We start from the raw sequence: 19,510 nt of genomic DNA on the forward strand, positions 1-19,510 counted from the left end.
GCCTCTGCCTCATGAGTGCTGGGATTAAAGGTACACACCAGCAAGCCTGGCAAAGGTAAATTTTAAAGAAAATTTTAAAGAAGGAGAGAGATACATTATCAGAAATGAAAGAATTTAGGTGAGTTAGAAAGTTAAGGGTTTCAGCATACCGTATGCCTCCATGAAAAAAATTAAAGACGGCATTCTGATAAACAGGGAACACTGTGGGAAAGTGAGTGTTCTTAGTTTGAGTTTCTGTTGCTGTGAAGAGACACCATGGCCACAACAACTTTTATGCAGGAAAAGACTTCATTGGGGCTGGCTTACACAGTTCAGAGGCTTAGTCCAGTATTGTCATGGTGGGGAGCACGACAGTGTGCAGGCAGACCTGGTAGAAAAGGGGCTGAGAGTTCTACACCCAGATTGGCAGACAGCAGGAAGAGAAATGACACTTGGCCCCCAAAGGGGTCATGACCCACAGGTTGAGAAACACTGCTCTCTACACTAGCACTTTCCATTGCGTATGGGCCAGTTTCACCTCCATCCCACCTGGCTCTTCCCTGGCTCCTCGGGGTTAATTTAGTAGCAATCAAACAACAGCTTAAGTGTGGTCAAATTCACTTTGCCACTGTGTTTGGCAGTAAAATAGCTGTAAGTCTATTAATGTGGTAACTTGGGGAACCCCTTGTTAATGACAGCATGAAACATGGAATACAGATCTCAACGGGAAAGCGTACTGTCTTTATTCTTTCATTTCTAGTAGTCTGATACTAAATCCGTCGGCACAAGTGAGGCTGCACAGAGACACGTTAGGGTTCTTTATTGCGGAATCCTCACAAATTGTCAAAAGGTATGGCGTTCCAATTCACGTGTGGGAGGGAGACAGAGTAGAGCTCAACGGGAGACAGACAACGAGACCATCATGTCTTCTTACTGCCATTCTTTATTTACTCTCACCGTTCAGAGCCTTCTTCTACTGTGCCAACTGTCACAGTGACGTGTGGACTCCCGAGCTAATTTCAAAATGTGGCTGCAAAAACAGGAATCAACATGTTGAAGGTAATTACATTTTATGCCTGTCATCAGCCTCTCTTCTGGGGGTCTGGTCAAGGAGGGGAAAGAGGCTCCCCTCCCTGAGGAGATAGGAGCGGGAAAACGTGCTGTCTTTATTCTTCCACTTCTAGTAGTCTAGTGGCCAAGATAAGGCGTGTGCTTCCTACGGAGGAATCCAAGACCTGATAACTGATCTTTTAAAGCTGGAAAATAAAACAAACAAAAAATATGTAGTTGTCCAGTTCAACTCCTTTACAGGTTAGGAGAATAAAGTCCAGTCACATAGCCAGCAAATAGCATCATCAAACTCCACCCCAGCTGTGCTGACTTCCAGCCCACTGCTCCTTCCTGGCAGCACACCATTTTCCTAACATCAGCCCAAATGTTCTGCCATATTTGCTAGACTGTCCATGAAGGTACCACCTTCTGACTATTCCTTTTGCGTTCGTTTCCCTTGTGTTTGGTGGGAGATTTAAACTTTATCTGTCCTTACACAGTGATGCAAGAAGGCCACTCTGCTTGGACTCAGTGGCTCACTAGCAACTCTTTCCACTTTGATGCAGGAAGAGAAAATTTACCCCTAAGTATTCATGATAAGTTAGTCCCTTCTACTTTAAAAATGTCTCTTCCAGGTGCGTTCATTGTCTTTGGATAAAACTCTAGTGTCTTAAAACATAAGCTCCATCAATGGCAGAAAATACACTTCATAGACTAAACTTCCATATCTCTTTTTCAATCTGGTGCTTTCCCTTTATTTTATTTACCTACGCAATTCTTGAGTCAAAACAATTACATACCAAGCGAAACACCACAAGCTGGATAGTTTTATGTCAACTTGACACAAGCTTGAATCATCTGAGAGGAGCGAATCACCACTGAGAAATGCCTTCCTAAGACTGACCTGTTGGCAGGTCTGTGCATCTCTGTCATTGATTGATGAGGGAGGGCCCAACCCTCAGGAGGTGATGCTGCTCCTGGTGATGAGTTAAACATGCTAAACCTGGAAGCACAGAGATAAGGTATTATACCAGATATATTATACAAGGGAAGTTGTATTTATAATGTAATTAACAAACTATAAATCTCAAGATGTATTCATATATCTTTAAGCAAGTTGATATTTTTAGAAGTATTCTAATTTTTATTTATGTGCATGTGTCTGTATGAGTGTATGCCATGCCTGTGTAGGCCAGGAGAGAGTGTGAGATCCCCTGGGAGATGGGGTTACAGATAGTTGTGAGTTGCTTAATGTGGGTGCTGGGAACCAAACTCAGATCCTCTGAAGAGCAGCAAGTGCTCTTAACCATGGAACTGCCTCTCCAGCCTCCTGATCTCTTTTTTCCCAACAATCATTCTGGCCCTGGAAACAAACAAACAAACAAACAAACAAAATAAAAAAATCCATAATGTTTAGCAGCCAAAAATTACATCTTCAACACTTGTTTTTAGTGGTCTAGTTTTTCTTTTTTCTTTCTTTCTTTTTTTTTTTCACAAATGTGCTACTGTTTTATTACCCAGTCCTAATTATCTAAAACACACATTGCAAACATACAAATATCTAGTCTCTCCACATGTTGCCCATTCTTTATGGCTCTGGAAATGAGGAGAATAGATTTCTCCTTAAATTGCAAGTCAGTAGGTGTTTCTTTAGCAAAATTCATACAAAATAGTAATTAACAATGATCTTCTTTACTTGTTAACTCACAAGGAAACACCTTCAAAACTGCACTTTGTTAAAGTTTCCGTACTAAAATGTAGAAAAACTGAACTACACAAATCCTGAAAAGTTTAAAATTTCTTAATTTTTTATTCCTGCTACCACTACTACAATTTACAGGGCACTATACCTGATGTAATAAAAAGAAAAAGAAAAATCTACAACAGATAAAAGACCCCAGGAATGTGCATCTAATTGACACTACATTGCAATAATCAATAGCTGCACTTTTTGCAAACTGTGGCTATGGCAGTCCTGACAAGAAGGGTTTCCTGTTTTAGCTGCAGTAACTTTTCTGGCTATGGATCGTTGTTCCTCCTATGGCAGATTTTCACAGTTCCTCTAATGATTTTGGGATGACTGTCTCAAAGTAACCTGCAGCTTTCCTGACAACTCCTCTCTCTCTCCTGCTAAGAACTGTTGCCTTTTCTGCTATTTAAAAAAAAAAATCTTCTGCTGCCATATCCACCACTTCCTCCAGCACATCCATAGCCATCACCATTGGGATTGCCTGAGCTTCTGCCACCAAAACTTCCCCCCTTCATGGGCCCAGAACTTGATTGCTGTTGTCCACTATAGTTTCTAAACTCATTATAGTTCCCACCACCATAGTTACCTCCTCCAAAATTACCTCCTTCACTGTAACCATCATATCCTCCTCCACCATATCCAACACCTTGGTTTCCATATCCTGGTCCAGCACCACCATAGTCTCCTCCACTACTGTAACCAGGGCCACCATCCTAGTTGCTACCATCACCTCCAAATCCATTATATTCACCATCACCACCTCCTCATACATCTCTTCCGCCAAAGTTTCCACCACGACTAAAGTTACCACCACCACCTCCAAAGTTTCCACAACGACCCATAACGTTGCCAGATCCACCTCCATGACCTCTCTGTGATTCAGCAGACTGCATCTCTTGTTAGAAAGGGCCCTTTTCACCTCACAGTTCTGCCCATAAATGCTGTGGTATTTCTGAACAACAATTTTATCAACTGTGTCATGATCATCAAAAGTTACAAAAGCAAATCCTCTCTTTGTCCCACTCTGCCTGTCTTCCATAACTTCTGTGGTTTCTTTTCAGAGTAGTCTTTCAGATTATATTCTTCTGTATCTTCTTTAATACCAACCGACAAAAACTTTCTTCAAGGTTAAATGTGCACCAGGCTTCACAGAATCCTCTCTAGAAACGGCTCTCTTTGGTTCCACCACACGCCCACCCTCCTTGTGGGCCCGGCACACATTGCAGCTTCCACCTCTTCAACACCAGAGTAGGTCACAAACCAAAGCACCTGGAAAGTTTTGTTTGGGGATCTCTCATTACCACACAGTCTGTTAGTGTGCCCCATTTCTCAGAATGTTCTCTTAAACTATCACCTGTGATTTCAAAGCTCAGACCACCAATAAACAGCTTCCTCAGCTGTTCTGGTTCCTATGGATAATCCCCCTCCCCTGTGACAGCGGCGGCGGTGGTGGTGGTGGCGGCTGCAGCGGCCACCAGGCGGCGGTTCTACCCAGGTTTTATCTTATAAACGTTTGTGTATATACACATGCCTATCTATACATGTACATATATCTTAAAATTAGGTACATTTTAACAACACTGATCAATAACTCGTGGTGAACTGTAATTTTTGGCTGTGGGCTTGGTGAGGCAGCTGGCTACATGTTTGTAATGAGGACCCGGAGAAGTGATGGATGCTTACATTCAGCTTGCTTTCTCCTTTTTAATAATCAGTCCACAGCCCCAGCCCACAGCAGGAGGCCACCCATAGTTAAGGTGGCTCTCCCCATCTCAATTCTCCTAATCTATATGACTGCTCACAGCTCTGTCCACAGCCTTGGTGAGCTGAGATTCTGTTAAGTTGACAATATTAAGCATTATGCATGTATTTTAGGAAACTCAAAATTTCTCTATTGAAACCTTTTAGAAAATAATTTCTCAACCAAGAAAAAGAAAGATACTAAAATGTTGGTCATGAATGGTAGGCCTTTGATTTCTTTCAGTCTTCACAGGTCTTCGACCTATTTCACACACCCACCTACCCCCACACACACCTTTTTGGTGTTTAATTATTGTCTTGGGGTTTTTATTGCTGTGAAGAGACACCAAGACCACAGCAACTTGTATAAAGGAAAGCATTTAATTGGGGTTGGCTTACATAGTGGGGAGCCTGGCGGCACACAGGCAGACATGGTGACGAAGAGGTAGTTGAGAGTTCTGCATCTGGATTTACAGGCAACAGGAAGAGAGTGTGACACGGGGCCTGGCTTGAGCATCCAAAGCATCAAAGCCCATCCCCAATGACACGTTTCCTCCAATAAAGCCACACCTAGTAACAGTGCCACTCCAGGGTGACCGAGCATTCAAATCTTTGAGTCTATGGGGGCAGTTCTTATTCAAAACAAAACAATGGTTTATATAGAAACCTTCCTAAGGTATCCACTGCAACCCCCTAGCAAACTGTGTCATGACATTAGCAATTTACCTTGAGAACATGAAGTCATTCCACTGCTTCTGTCCTAAAATATGGGAAAATAATTAATTGTACTATCAGCCATAGAAAGGAAGATAGATGGATGGACAGAAAGATAAATAATATAAATTAATAAGGTTGGATGGAATTTCAGAAGGAGATTGGCATAGTTGAGTGGAAGCATGTGGGTGCAAGAAGACTGTGTCTTATGTATCATTTTCCTCATCTTACAGCATCTTAATACTGTTCATTTAATCTACTGCTTTCAACTATTCTTGCATTTATCCTCATGAACATCCTTAAAAGCCATAAGGTGTTCCTTCTCATTTTTTGCAGAAGAGAAAATTATTAGTTTTTTGTTGTTGTTATTTCAATATGTGGAAATTCCCAAGTGGTTTGAGACCTATCCTTGGAAGATCAAGACTCTTCAAAAGTCTAAATTAATCCTGATGGTGGTGGTGCACACCTTTAATCCCAGCACTCAGGAGGCAGAGGCAGGTGGATCTCTCTCTATGAGTTCAAGGCTAGCCTGGTCTACAAAGGTAGTTCCAGGACAGGCAAGGCTACACAGAAACCGCATCTGGAAAAACTAAAAATAAAAGAAACCAACTGACAAACCAAAGGTTTAAGCTAGTAATAAAAGGAAACCCGAAGGGAAGATCAAATATGAACTAGTGATGCCTGACCAGTATGTGCATGTGTGCGTGTGGGGGGGTGTTGTGTAGTTAAGCTCTCTGGGTAACGTCAGACTCTGCCCCTTGGAAGACATGCTGAGGTACAGGAGTACCTCAGAGATACTTAGTCTCCCTTGCCAGATGGATTTGCAGCCTGTGCAGTCTGAGTCTGTAGAGCAGTGGTCCTCAACCCGGGGGTTGCCATCTCTTTGGGGGTTGAAGGACCATTTCTCAGGTGAGTCACCTGAGACCATTTGCATATCAGATATTTACATTATGATTTCTAACAGTAACAAAATTAACAGTTATGAAGTAGCAACAACAATAATGTTAGGGTTGGGGGTCCCCACAACATGAGGAATTGAATTAAAGGGTCGCAGCATTAGAGAACCTGCTCTAGATGGAAACCAAAGACTTTGCCATAATTTATCCTTTTCAGACTAGCTAAGGCTTCCCAGATTCTGCCTAGGCAGGATCCTGGAAATGACTCAGTCAATGGAAAGTAGTCATGAAGCCCCTGGTAAGGAGGTGACAGATGGCTGACTTACTGAGGTTGCTGTGCTCTTGCAGGACCAACCATCAGGGTGATGAAAGACAACGCTGATGAATTCCCCTGCAGTTCAGAATTTATGGAAAATATTTTAAGAGAACAGGTGAACTCCACTGTCATAAACTTTGCCAACAGGTAAAAACCACGGACCATGATATCTTATGCCTCTCAGCAATACAAATTCAACTTGGATTAAAATGCTTGCTTTATTACTTCCTCTATAGACCAAATAAATTCGTGTGGACTTCCGCCCCATATCACATACTTCTTCCTACCATTGCTCAGATTTCTATGCCAGTAATAACTCAATGCTGTGCACCCAATTTTCTCTCAGGTCATCTTTCAGGTACTCTATAAGTGAAAGTTAGAGCTAAGTTTTAGCTAGCTCCAAATAGCGATTTTGTTATTAATCCAAATAATAGGAGATTTGTCTAATCTGAAAAATGGGACCAAAGAATTCTCCCTCTTCTGCTTTCTTTCCTCTCTAGCTTTTTAGCGTGTTAAAATCACTCCCTGGAGATGCATCTAAGGTTGAGCTATGCATCTCTAGTTCAAATCCCCAGGCTTGGTTTCCAGCACCACATAAAACTGGACATGTTGGCATTCGCTTGTAATCCCAGCATTTGGAAAGATCAGGAGTTGAGGTCAGCTCATTCTTGCCTACACAGTGAGTTTGAGGTCAGTCAGACTACACAAGACCCTATCTCAAGGACAAAGAAAAAATTTACTAACCAGAAATCAAGGTGGCAGGAGATTTGTTTAGTTGATTAAAAAGCAAAACAAAACAAAACAGGTCAATCTAAAAGATTTATCATTCCTAACATTAATGAAAACAGCTCTGTATTATGTGAGCAACCTTTCATTTACCAAGAACAATAATCTAGGAAGATATTTAATGATAAGGAATTGTGATCACCTAAAGGTAAACATCATATTATCAATGGAACATAAACTATTATGATGACATTATGTAATATGACCACCATGATAAATTTTTAAATGGTTGAATGACATTAAGTACACAAGTACTTCATTAGTAAAGCCTTGATATAAAACAGTATGAAAGTTTCTCAAAAAATATACATGTGATCCAATAATCTAATTTCTGAATATTTAGCTAAAGTGAATGAAATTGGAATCTCAAAATGATTCCTAAACTCTCCTTTTGGTTGTAGCCTTCATTATAGTAAGCAAGCTGTGGGAAATGTGGTAAAATATGAAAGGATGAAAAAAGCGACACGTATTTTCATATATTCCCACAGGTGGCCAAAGATGTGTGCCACCTCACCCAAAGCGATCCACATCCTATAAAGAAGACAGTCCTACCCTCTGGGAGAAAATGAATGTACCTCAAGGATGTGTAAATGCTTACGTACATAAAAAATCTAAATCAGAACTCAGAGAAAACCAGAAGGTGATAGCCAGCTATGGTGGCATAAGTGAGTGGTGGCCGTGTGTGGAACAATAAGAAGAAAACAGCGTACAAGCACAATTCTCACTAGATAGTCTTGTTTGTTTTGTTTTAAGACAGGGTTTCTCTGTGTAGCCCTGGCTGTTCTGGACTCACCTTGTAGACCAGGCTGGCCTTGAACTCACAGAGATCTGCCTGCCTCTGCCTTCCAGAATGCTGGGATTACAGGCGTGCACCACTGTTCCCTAAATATTCTTTAGTGTTGTAATACATTTTCTCCAGGGATTGAAGTCTGGGTCTTGCATATTCTAGACAAATGCTCTACCTTTTAGCTATATTCCTGGCCCCTTTTAAAGAAGTACTTTTTTTCTGGTCCCCTCCCCCCCACCATTTCTCCATTATTATTTTTTTTTCACATTCCTACTTCAATTTCCCCTCTCCTCCCTACCCTTTTCCCAACCCACCCTTTATCCCCACACCCACCCCAACCCATTTTTCCTCCATTTAAGGAGACACTTTTTATTTGAGACAGTGTCTCACTGTTCCCCTGCCTGGCCTTGGAATTATAGTCCTACTGCCTCACTCAGCCTCCCAAGGAGCTAGGATTACAGACCTGTATCATCAGGCCTGGTGTAGCAGTCAGTTTTATACTTGGGAAAATATGTTAAAGGGATCTGAATTAATAATAATGTGTGTCAGGTTTCACATACCTCAGACACCAAAGAGATCATCTTCTCAGAGGAATGCAAAGCTGTGGGAACTTTCTTGCCTTCTATTCTAGGAATTTTCTAAAACTGGATGAGATAGTCAGTGAGGAAGGACCAAGGATTAGATGAAGGAAAGGTGCTGTGTCATTGTAGGCACTCAGGTTTCCAACAACCCAACAGCTACGGAATTATCCCATTGGGAAGTGGATAGTTCAAGTGGGGATTTCACTCTTTAGGAATAGTTGTTATGCAGGTGTTTGTTGAGTACCATCTGTGCCAAGTAGCCTTGTGTCTGGTGCTTTCTGGACATAGAAAGCACACTGTAAGCAACCCTGTTGGATTAACAAGATGTAGGTATAAGTTAAAGGATAAGTAAAGAAGTATATGTTCAGGCACCACACCGAAGGGTCCAGCAGAAAGTTATAGGAAGAGGCCGTGCTCCGTAGACTTTTCCAGAAAGTCCCATATGAGAGAGGGGGTTTGAAGAGGTGGGAAGAGTGTGAAATGGACAAGCCTTGGGGGAAGGAGGTGCCTCTGTGTGCAGCTAGCCATTCCAGCGGAGTGCTGGGGAAAACAGCATCTCTGAGGGGGCCAAAGCACATTCCTGGCTACTGGTATTATGCACAGCGTGCATGCACCATGAGCACACCTGCAAAGCTGCTGGAAAGCGCGACTCAAGCTTGAGGCTGTGGTTATGAGGGCAGCATACGGGACAGTGCCCAAAGATCTGTGAAAACAAATAACTCCACTGCTCTATTGTCCTTAATTCTTTCTTTCTTTCTTTTCTTTTTATTGATTCTTTTTGAATTCTACATCATGCACCCCAATCCTATTCATCTTCCCCTCCCTCCATATCCACCCTCTGCCCTTGCACCCTCCTCCCCAAGAGAAAACAAATGGACAAACAAATCTCGATGTGGAAGCTATGGCATATCACGATATGCAGCATGGGATATTTTTGTGCCCAAGTAGCTTCACTTGCAAATGTTCTTTGCAATGAATTTTTGGTCTGGTTTGAGGCCTCTGGCTTCTGGACACTGTCACTACTAGAGCCTCACCAGGACTTTTTCTCTGATGTCCCGTCATTGCCTTGTGTTGTGGAGATTTTGCAGCTTTCGTTCTTCATGTGCTCCAGCAATTTATTGATTGGGTATTGGGGTGGACCAACTCAAAGCCCACAAAGATCTGGGCCTTAGTGGTAGCTTAGCTGGTCAGCCTTCCAGCCCTCCTGCATCCGGGGCACCAGGGCCAGCTCTCCTGCTTTGCTGAAGCAAGGAGTGGGGCCAGCCAGCTCTCCTGCCTGATACAGGGGTCAAGGGGCAGGTAAAGGGCCGAATGCTACCACACAGCTGGTGAGGGCTGGGGCCAACTCTCTGGCTTTCATGCCCTCAAGGCCAGTTCTCACTGCCCAAGTGAGCAGCAGGGCCAGCTCTCTTATGCTCAAGCCCTGGGGGTGGCTTACCAAGGCCAGTGGTATAGTACTGTGGGCCACTCTCCCGAGTGCTTCAGCAAGGAAGGAAGGGGGCCAGCTCTCCCATGCTGCCCAGGTGAAGGGCAGGGCCAGCTCTGCGTAGCCCTCAGCATCGACACAGCCCCATGTGACAGCCCAGACCAGGATGTCCACGTGGTCTTTGGTGGCAGCATGGACCTGGACATCACTATGGCCTCAGGTGGCAGCAGAGGCCACTCCCATCAGGCTGTTCCTCCTTATGCTCACTTTTTCAGTTCCGCCCCCTTCACTGTGCACCCACCAGTCCACTTCTCTTTCTCTCTCATCCCTCCACCGCTTACTTGTTCGTCTTAGTGACACCTGGGTCTCTGGGTGACTTCCACCTGATCCATGCTGTATGCCAATGGGCAGGAGTCCTCTATCCTTAATTTTTCCTTTCTATGTGATGAACAAGGAAATAGTCCAAGGCACACATGCAAGAGGAGGTTTGGTGGAAGTGTCCTTATCCATCTGTTCTGTATCATATGTCCTGAATATATCTAACTCTCTGCTCCAGAGAGATCCACAGGCCTGATACTTGTTTTGTTTGTTGTGTTTTTTGAAACAAAGTCTCACTGTGTTGACCAGGCTGGCCTTGAACTCACAGAGATCTCCCTGCCTCTGCCTCCCAAGTGCATCACTATGCTTGGAAAAGGACAGATTATGTTTAAAGTTGATATTTAGTTCATTTTTGTTTATGAACTTTAAAGCAAGATATGATCATATGAAATGCAGAGCTTAAGCATGAAAATGACCCTGAGATTTCACCTTACACCTGTCAGAATGGCTAAGATCAAAAGCTCAAGTGACAACACATGCTGGAGAGGATTTGGAGAAAGGGGAACCCTACTCCATTGCTGGTGGGAATGTGAACTTGTACAATCACTCTGGAAATCCACCTGGTGCTTTCTCAGACAATTAGGAATAGCGCTACCTCAAGATCCAGCTATACCACTCCTAGGCATATACCCAAATGCTCAAGTACACAACAAGGACATTTGCTCAACAAATGTTCATCGCTTTATTCCTAATAGCCAGAAGGTGGAAACAACCCAGATGTCCCCCAATGGAGGAATGGATACAGAAAGGAATAAATACTCAGCAATAAAAACAAGAAAATCATGAAATTTGCATGTACATGGTAGGAAACTAGAAAAGATCATCCTGAGTGAGGTATCCCAAAAGCAGAAAAGACACACATGGTATATACTCACTTATAAGTGGATATTAGACATATAATATAGGATAATCATACTAAAATAAATTACACCTAAAGAAACTAATTGAGAAGGAGGACCCTGGGTAAGATGATCAATCCTCATTCAGAAAGGCAAACAGGATGGACATCGGAAGAGGGAGAAGACAGAGAACAGGACAGGAGCCTACCACAGAGGGCCTCTGAAAGACTACCCTTCAGGGTATCAAAGCAGATGCTAAGACTCATAGCCAAACTTTGGGCAGAGTGAAAGGAATCTTATGAAAGAAGGGGGACAGGAGCTCTACAAGGAGAGAAAAACAAGCAAGCAAGCAAACAAACAAACAAAAACCAAAACCTGGGCCCAGGGATCTTTTCGGAGACTGATACTCCAACCAAGGACCATTCATGGAGATAACCTAGAACCCTTACACAGATGTAGCCCATGGCAGCTCAGTGTCCAAGTGGGTTCCCTAGTAATGGGAACAGGGACTATCTGTGACATGAACTCAGTGGCTGGCTTTTTGATCACCTTCCCCTGAGGGGGAACAGCCTTACCAGGCCACAGAGGAAGACAATGCAGCCAGTCCTGATGAGACTTGATAGACTAGGATCAGATGGAAGGGGAGAAGGACCTCCCCTCTCTGTGGACTGGGGGAAGACCACGGGTGGAGAAGAAGGAGAAAGGGTGAGATTGGGAGGGGATGAGGGAGGGGGCTACAGCTGGGATACAAAGTGAATAAAGTGTAATTAGTAAACACTTAATAAAAAACAATAAATAAATTTAAAAAAAAGAAGTATCCTAGCCTGGTGCGTATCTCTGGATGTCGTAGATAATGGTATAGAAGCGCACTTCTGCTGCTAGTCCCAGCATGTGCTGTACACCCTGTGCCCCGCGCTCTCCCCTCGGTCCTGACGCCTTGTACATCTTGGACGTGGTGGGGTAGCAACGGTGGGGAGCACTGCCGACCTCATAGCGTCAAGCTTCTGTTCTCGCTTCCTGGCATCACCACCACTCTCCTCACTGGTGCACTGAGTTCAGTCTTTACCCCTCAGCCGCCTCCTCTGTGTGCTCCCCGCAGTTAATACTTGCCTGGGCATGGCAGGGCTGGGGAGATAATGAGCAATGCAGATGACCTGTCCACATCAAGGTCCTGTGGCTCTCTTTTGTTGTAACATCCGTAGGTTGCTGCGCCTGCTCGCTCCTCTCTCGACTGCTGGGTTCTGTCTCTGCTGCATCCAGTCCCTGCGGGGCTCTTCAGGTCCAGACTCCCCATCTCCTCCGTTCCTAGTGCTGGGATCATGGCTTGCTGAGTTCCACTCTCTGCTCTAGGTACTGAATTCAGCCTTGACTGTGGTTCCAGCAGTGCAAACTCCCACAGGGGCATCTCACTACCTCAGTCCTCGCTTCTCACATTCTGTTGAACTTAACTTGCTGTGTCCCACTGGTCCTTACATGGGAGGGAAGGAAAGCTGGGTATTTCACGCAAGAGTACCCTCAAACTAAGCCTTAACTAGAGGCTTTACAGTTTGCTAGCTGTTGCCTTCCGACCATAAAACACAGGAAAAGGCCTTCAAAGTCTCTGGGAGAGATGGAAATGTTATGTACCTTAAGGGTTCTACTTTTGGGTTGGTAACTTGTGTTTCTCATTGGAAATACAGCAGTATTTCCCCAGCTCCTTGAGTGGTAGCAGGAACTGTGTGAATGATCCAGGCCAATGAGCTATGGGCTGTGACCTCAGTGTTAGATTATTAAAAAAAGATGATGCTGTCAACCTATCTTCTATGCAAGAGGTTTATTAGGTGGGTATGGAGGGAAGGGGGGAACAGAACATGATGGGGAGAGAGAGAGAGAAAGGGGGAGGGGCGCCCCGAGAGAGAGAGAGAGAGAAGCAAGAGTAAGAGACCACGTGTCAGAATGTCCCTTTAAGGGGCAAGGTAACCACACCTTCCAGGTGTGGCCACCTGGCCAGTGACTCATGATGACATAATAGGTTGCTAGGTAACCCAGAAGGAGGTTGTGTTCCAAAATACTAATATTCCTCCCTTTTTCTATGATTAAAAAAATGAGGAACTTGGGCTGCTTTTTATAAGGTAAGTTAAAGTATATAAATTTAGGTTCATTGGAAGCAGCTTTTGGTTGTCATTGCAAAGGGTTAAGAGAGAGAAGAATTATAGCAACAAAATGGTCAGATTACAAGGTCAAGAGTAAGGGAAGCCTCTGCCCTGGAAAATTTAGGGTAGAGGGTTGTCAATAGAGAGTTGCCAGCCATGGCAAGGCAGCAGGTAGGGACTGGGGAACGCTGGGAGAACCTGGAGCTGCTTGTCCTGGTCCTGAAGCACATCACTTCAGCCTTTTGTTAATGAAAAGTGAATAAGGGGCGTAGATTCTCTTCTGGCTACTTCCTGCTGACACTGGGGGCGCTGTAGGGAGGTCAAAAGGCTGAAATGTTGGCCAAGTCCAGGACGAACAGGCTGCCTTGATGCTTTCCAGGGTCTGTGAGAACATCCATGGCTGGGAGGGAAGGTGCAGGTCCAGCTTGTTGGAAGTCTGTGAGGTCAGAGTTGAACATTTGTAGCTGCTTTGGCACTGTTGTGGCTATAGGAAACATCTGTGTCTGGCAGGACACTGAAACACATATATAGGCAAAAGATAAAGTTGAGTAGGTTATGGAGAAAATCCTTTAGGTATACATTGAAAACTTTTGGAGAGCAAACAGAAGTAGAAGGTTTGAATTGATGAGACTTGAACATGGGAACCTCTGTCTACCTGGGGGGACCTTTATTTACCCAATCACTGGCAGTATTTAAAGAAGGCTTTGTTTTGGATCTGTCATTGAGGTGAGGTTTGGTTACAGAAGTGTTTAAACTTAGAGTCCCTGGTGCTAGCTGGCACTAGGTGTAGAAACTTAAAATTCTCCAGAGGATATCCTATCTGGAGGGATGGGTGTCTGGACGTCTCCCATTGGGGGCAGAAGTCAGCAACCTTCCAGAGGTGTCCCAGTGGCAAGGTGTGACTTGAGTGAGAGGTGCTACCTGGTCCAATAGCTCATCAGCTTTTGGCCAGGGACTGGGGTGCAGATGCCCAGTGGGGCATGGCCAAGGGCACGATGCTTTGCCTAGTGCTAGGTCTTCCCACAAGCGAGCAAGTGAGAGGGAGAGAAGGAACTGTGTGTGAGTGGGGACGTACCACCCAAGGGAGAGTGGGGCCCTAAAATGGAGGTCAGCATAGAGGGTCAACTCTAGACAGTTAAGGCTATGGCTGAGGGGGGGGGGGAAATCCCTCCATCTCAAAAGATAGTACGAAGTTGCTGGAGATCTGTGGTCAAGCTTCCCCTACCAAGAGAGGCATTTTATACTGAAAAAATGGAGTGAACTCACCAATCTAGTGGCTGGTCAATAAGGAGAACTCACCAATCCAGCCAGTGTTGCATGCAGTAAATAGCAGTCTGGTAGCCAGGAAAGGAAGTCCCAAAACCAGGGAAAGGGGAGGAGTCCCACCTTTTGAGATAGGCAATAAGTTCAATTATCTGGAGTCCAATTGACCTGAGAGGTGGATTTAGGTGGACTTTCTGCAGCTTACAAGAATTACTTTTAAGTTTTAAGAAGGAGGTAAAACTTTAGACATGTTAGTATCACAATTGTACTCTGCATTGGAGAAAAAGGCAGTAGACATACACATTTGTGTTAATAGCATAAGTATTTTTTAAGGTGAGCTCTGAAAAGGCAAAAGCCTTTTATGAAGTAAAAGGAAAACTTACTTGATCTTAACTTTTAGTATAAGCATACATATTATGGAGGCTTACAAACTTGAGCTTAGAACCATAATAGTATGTGGTATAGTGGAATGTTTTTGTATCAGAGTCGGATTAATAAATTAGAGCCCTATTGATAAAGGTTAAAACTCTGGACAGTCAATACAACAGTAGCATAGCAACAGGAGGAAATATTAAGCTTTTTTACCTATTTAAGATACCTTAACTCACCTTAGACCTCGTAACCTTTATAACTTGCACTTACCAACCTTAAAACACTTTCTTATACCCTCAAACATTTATAAGCTGCATTACCAACCTTAAGACACATTTTTAGACTCTCAAACATGTATAACTTGTATTAACCTTAAGACACCTTTTTAGACTCTCAAACATGTATAGCTTACATTTATCAACCTTAAGACATCTCTCAAATATGTTTTTTGAGAGGGACCTTTGTATTTAGTTATTTACCATGAGACATAGTTGAAACTGCTCTGAACATTTATTGTCCTTTAGCTAAAGAGATGGTAAAAGGTTTTATTTAAGCCTGTTTTTGAGTCTAGCAACAAGGCATATTGTGTCTAGGCCTGAAAATAGCAGCTCTAGGACTTAAGCTTAAGGCCTGGTCTCCTGCATATGAAGAGAACTGGGAAGGTATCTGAAGTCTCCCAACACAGAAGTTGGCAATATGTCCGTGGGACCTCATTGTGATGTCAAAAACAGACCTGTGATATTGCTCAGGGCTAGGCAAGAGTTGTGGAGGTTGCTGGGTCAAGGAGCCATTTGTCCTCTGCCAGGCCAAAGAGCTAGAAGGCTGGAAGTGTCTGTGGCTCTTGTGCTGGTTGAACCTCCATGGCTGGGCACAGAGGACAAGCCTGCTTGGGAGCATTTTGACTTCCAGAGGCCAGTCTGCCAGCAGCCAGCTTTGGCATGTTGCATCAGCAGCGGGACCAGCATCCATTTGGCTGCATTTGAACACGTCACCTGGCGGAACTGACTTTTGGCTATGCAAACCTCTTGCCTTTTTTACAGGAATGCTAGCAGCCTCAGAGGTCTGGAGCCAGTCGAGATGGCTCACTGTAGACCTCCTGTCTTTTGTACGGAAATGCCAGTAGCCTCAGCACAGCCAAGGTCTGGAGCCAGTCGGGATGACTCTTACTATTTTTACCAATTCCTATATGGTGACTCAAGGACCATCCTCAGCTGTTTATTAAAAATTGCAGTGAGACCATGTTTGCAATTGTAGGACTATAAATATGTATCTATGAAATGACCATTAACTTGCATTTGTTAACCATTAAATATTAGGACTTTAGGTTTTGTCCCTGCTAGGTTGGAACCTTAAAAGTCATGAATAAAATTTATTGGAGAGCACAAGAGTTTTTGTATGGTTTCGTATATAAATGTTTATAGCTTATAATAGTCTAAGGCTATACTATAGATTAAGAGAACAAGACCAAGCATATTTTAACTTTTTGATAGTAGAGGTACATCAAATTGACCCAGTTTTAACATAAATATATATATATTTTAAAATTAATAGATCTTAATTTAGAATAATGGTAAACAACTTGTACATAATAATGAACCCTTGAGCTATAAGTTTAAAGCCAACAATTTAGCAGAACAGTATAAAGCAATCTTAAAACTAACCACGCATATTTTAACCTTTTGATAGTAGAGATACAGCAAATTGACCCAGTTTTAACATAAAGAAATACCTCTAAAATTAATAGATCTTAATTTACAATATTGGTAAACAATTAGTATGTAATAATGAACCCCTGAGCTATAAGTTTAAAACCAACAATATAGTAGAACAGTATAAAGCAATTTTAAAATTATATTTGAGCAACATATAGCAGGAGACAGTAACAGCCTTTATTAGTTTAGGAACTGAAAAGACATAGGTGTTTAGATTTATATTTTAAACCAACTTAATTTGAATAAATATTTATAACTTTGAAATTTTGTTATTATATAAAATTTATTTTGAAGCAGGATTGAATCATAAGATAGTAAAATGTAACTTTGAATTTTTATAAAAGTCCATACCAGTTTGAAATGAGGCTCATTGTTGTGGCCTAGTGTAAAAGATAAAATAAACAGTTAATTATGGTTAAGACTTATAAATGTAAACCCAATGAGAAAATTATATCAAGCATTAGATAAGGAATTTAAAGTATAAGAGTAAAGTATACAGAAATCAGGGAGAAAAGATTTTTTTAAAGTTTGGAAATAGCCTCTTAGTCAGATGAAAGCACGGAGCTAGAAGTGAAATGAAAACAGCTTAGTGGGGGAGAGGGAGCGCACAGCAAGGCGGAGCCCATTTGCCTGAATTCAAAATGGTGCCACAACCACGTGAAAGTCTATGGTGAGGCTATGGTTCTGCCCACTTCCTCCCAAAATCAACATGGCACCGGAGGTATCACGGGAAACTTTAAAATCTCCGCGGCTATGTTGGGTTTTTAGAAATACCTTATCTAAAGCAGTGCGCCAAATTTTCCAAAAGTTGATTTTTGCGTTGTGTGAGTCTCCGCGACTTGGAGCACTGGCCAGGGCAGAGTGTCGCTGTCAGCTGCCAGCTGGAGCTGCCAGGCGCAGTAGCAGGAGTGGACCATGGGCAAGTTTTCCAAAGTTGACTTTTGCATTGGGGCTCGCAGCACTTGCTGGTAGGCGGGCGCCATTGTGGGAGTGGAGTGCAGGTACCGCAGTGCTGCCAGAGCAAGTGTTTGCATGAGAGCAGTGAAAGTAGGGTTTTTTAGGTATAGAGCAGAGAAAATCGGTTGAAACCATCCTATTAGATTACAGGAGTTCGAAAGGGGTCCTAGCAAAGCCAGGAGAGACCCTTTCCCAGCCACATGCACAAATGTTAGTTAGCGTTGGTGGTATAGTGGTGAGCATAGCTGCCTTCCAAGCAGTTGACCTGGGTTCGATTCCCGGCCAATGCACCAATGTTAGATCATTAAAAAAAGATGAGGCTGTCAACCGATCTTCTATGCAAAAGGTTTATTAGGTGGGTATGGAGGAAAGGGGGGAACAGGACATGATGTGGAGAGAGAGAGAAAAGGGGGAGGGGCGCCCTGAGAGAGAGAGAAGCAAGAGTAAGAGACCACATGTTGGAATGTCCCTTTAAGGGGCAAGGTAACCACACCTTCTAGTGTGGTTACACATGATGACATCATAAGTTTCTAGGTAACCCAGAATACTAACACTCAGTTTTGCTACACCTGTTCCCTGACTGACTCTCCATTCTCTCTGTTCAGGAACATAACAAATGAAGCAGATGATTTTGACCTGCTGGACAGCAGTGGTATGTTTCACTGGTGCAGATCGACACCCTTGGACAAGGTGGTTCTGGTAGGTGACTGCACCTTAGAGTTCCAGTGACAGAAGTGGTTTGGAGGGTGAAGGATGATGTGTAAATCACAGGAAGCACCCAGCTCTTTTGTAAACCAAGGATCTGACAGAAGGATACAATAGCCCCACACATCACTGACCATGAGCCATGTGGCACATCAGGAAAACTTTGGGTAGCGTGCTGGAATTTAAAATGCCGGTCACTTCACCTATGAGGTCCCTCTTGACCATTGAATCTGAAATAACTTTCCAACAATGCTTTCTTAGAACCTAGCAAATCTAAAGGTGCCAGATAAACATATTTACATATGTACAACCCAACACATTAACTAAAAGAAATGTAACTGTTAAATGCTGCCTCCCCTGACTCCCAGCCTTGTAGACATTGTAGTTTTGTCCCTCTCTCTGCTCTCAAGCAGAAGATTTTCTCCCCATCTAGGACTATTCAATAATTATAAATGGGCTGGAGAGATGGTTCAGAGGTTAAGAGCACTGGCTGATCTTCCAGAGGTCCTGACTTCAATTCCCAGCAACCACATGGTGGCTCACAACTGTCTATAATGAAATCTGGTGCCCTCTTCTGTTTTGTAGGCACACATGCAGGCAAAACATTGTACATGTAATAAGTAAATAAATCTTTAAAAAAAGAGAACAATTATAACTATTTTCCTGCTTTTCAAAGCATTTTAGTACACATACCTTTCCTCCTATACCCTGCCTTTATGGTTCAATGCCAGTCTCCTGACAGAATATGTTCCAGTATTTGTAAAACATGACCACTCATTTGCTCAGAATCATTAATTTCTTAGAGCTGTCATATCAGCTGGAAGACATGCCCAGCTGCCAAAGCACTGTTTCAGCACTTCTCTCCACGCTAAGTAAGTATCTGCTGACCAGAAGCCTGGTGTGTTTTCAGCGGGAGGCCAGTCTTTAGTGGCTACACTTTCAGTGAGAAGCTAGACCCGGAGTGACACACTGAAGTGCTGCAAGGAGTTAGGTGGGAGAGAGGAGTTTTATTAGATCATATTTGTTAAGCATGCAAACAAGTCTTTGTACCACTCTTAAAATACCAGTTATAGAATAAAATATTAGTTATGCAAAAAGAGCAGGCCTCAACATCTCCTAGATCCAGT

The 19,510-nt window shown here is 43.2% G+C and overlaps 1 protein-coding gene and 1 non-coding gene across 2 annotated transcripts in view; both read left to right on the forward strand.

Annotated features, from left to right (window-relative positions):
* The window catches only part of Kcnu1 (potassium calcium-activated channel subfamily U member 1), a 100,272-nt gene that overhangs the window by 52,603 nt on the left and 28,159 nt on the right, over positions 1 to 19,510 (forward strand). Inside the window, exons 17-20 of the mRNA XM_060381357.1 lie at positions 740 to 829; positions 944 to 1,038; positions 6,478 to 6,592; positions 18,284 to 18,377. Coding sequence (XP_060237340.1) covers positions 740 to 829; positions 944 to 1,038; positions 6,478 to 6,592; positions 18,284 to 18,377 — 394 coding nt within the window. The remainder of the gene's footprint in view (positions 1 to 739; positions 830 to 943; positions 1,039 to 6,477; positions 6,593 to 18,283; positions 18,378 to 19,510) is intronic.
* Trnag-ucc (transfer RNA glycine (anticodon UCC)) lies at positions 17,897 to 17,968 on the forward strand. Its single transcript has one exon. It is a non-coding gene; the product is annotated as a tRNA-Gly (tRNA).

This window comes from Meriones unguiculatus, chromosome 4 (genome assembly GCF_030254825.1).
Source record: "Meriones unguiculatus strain TT.TT164.6M chromosome 4, Bangor_MerUng_6.1, whole genome shotgun sequence".
NCBI lineage: Eukaryota > Metazoa > Chordata > Mammalia > Rodentia > Muridae > Meriones > Meriones unguiculatus.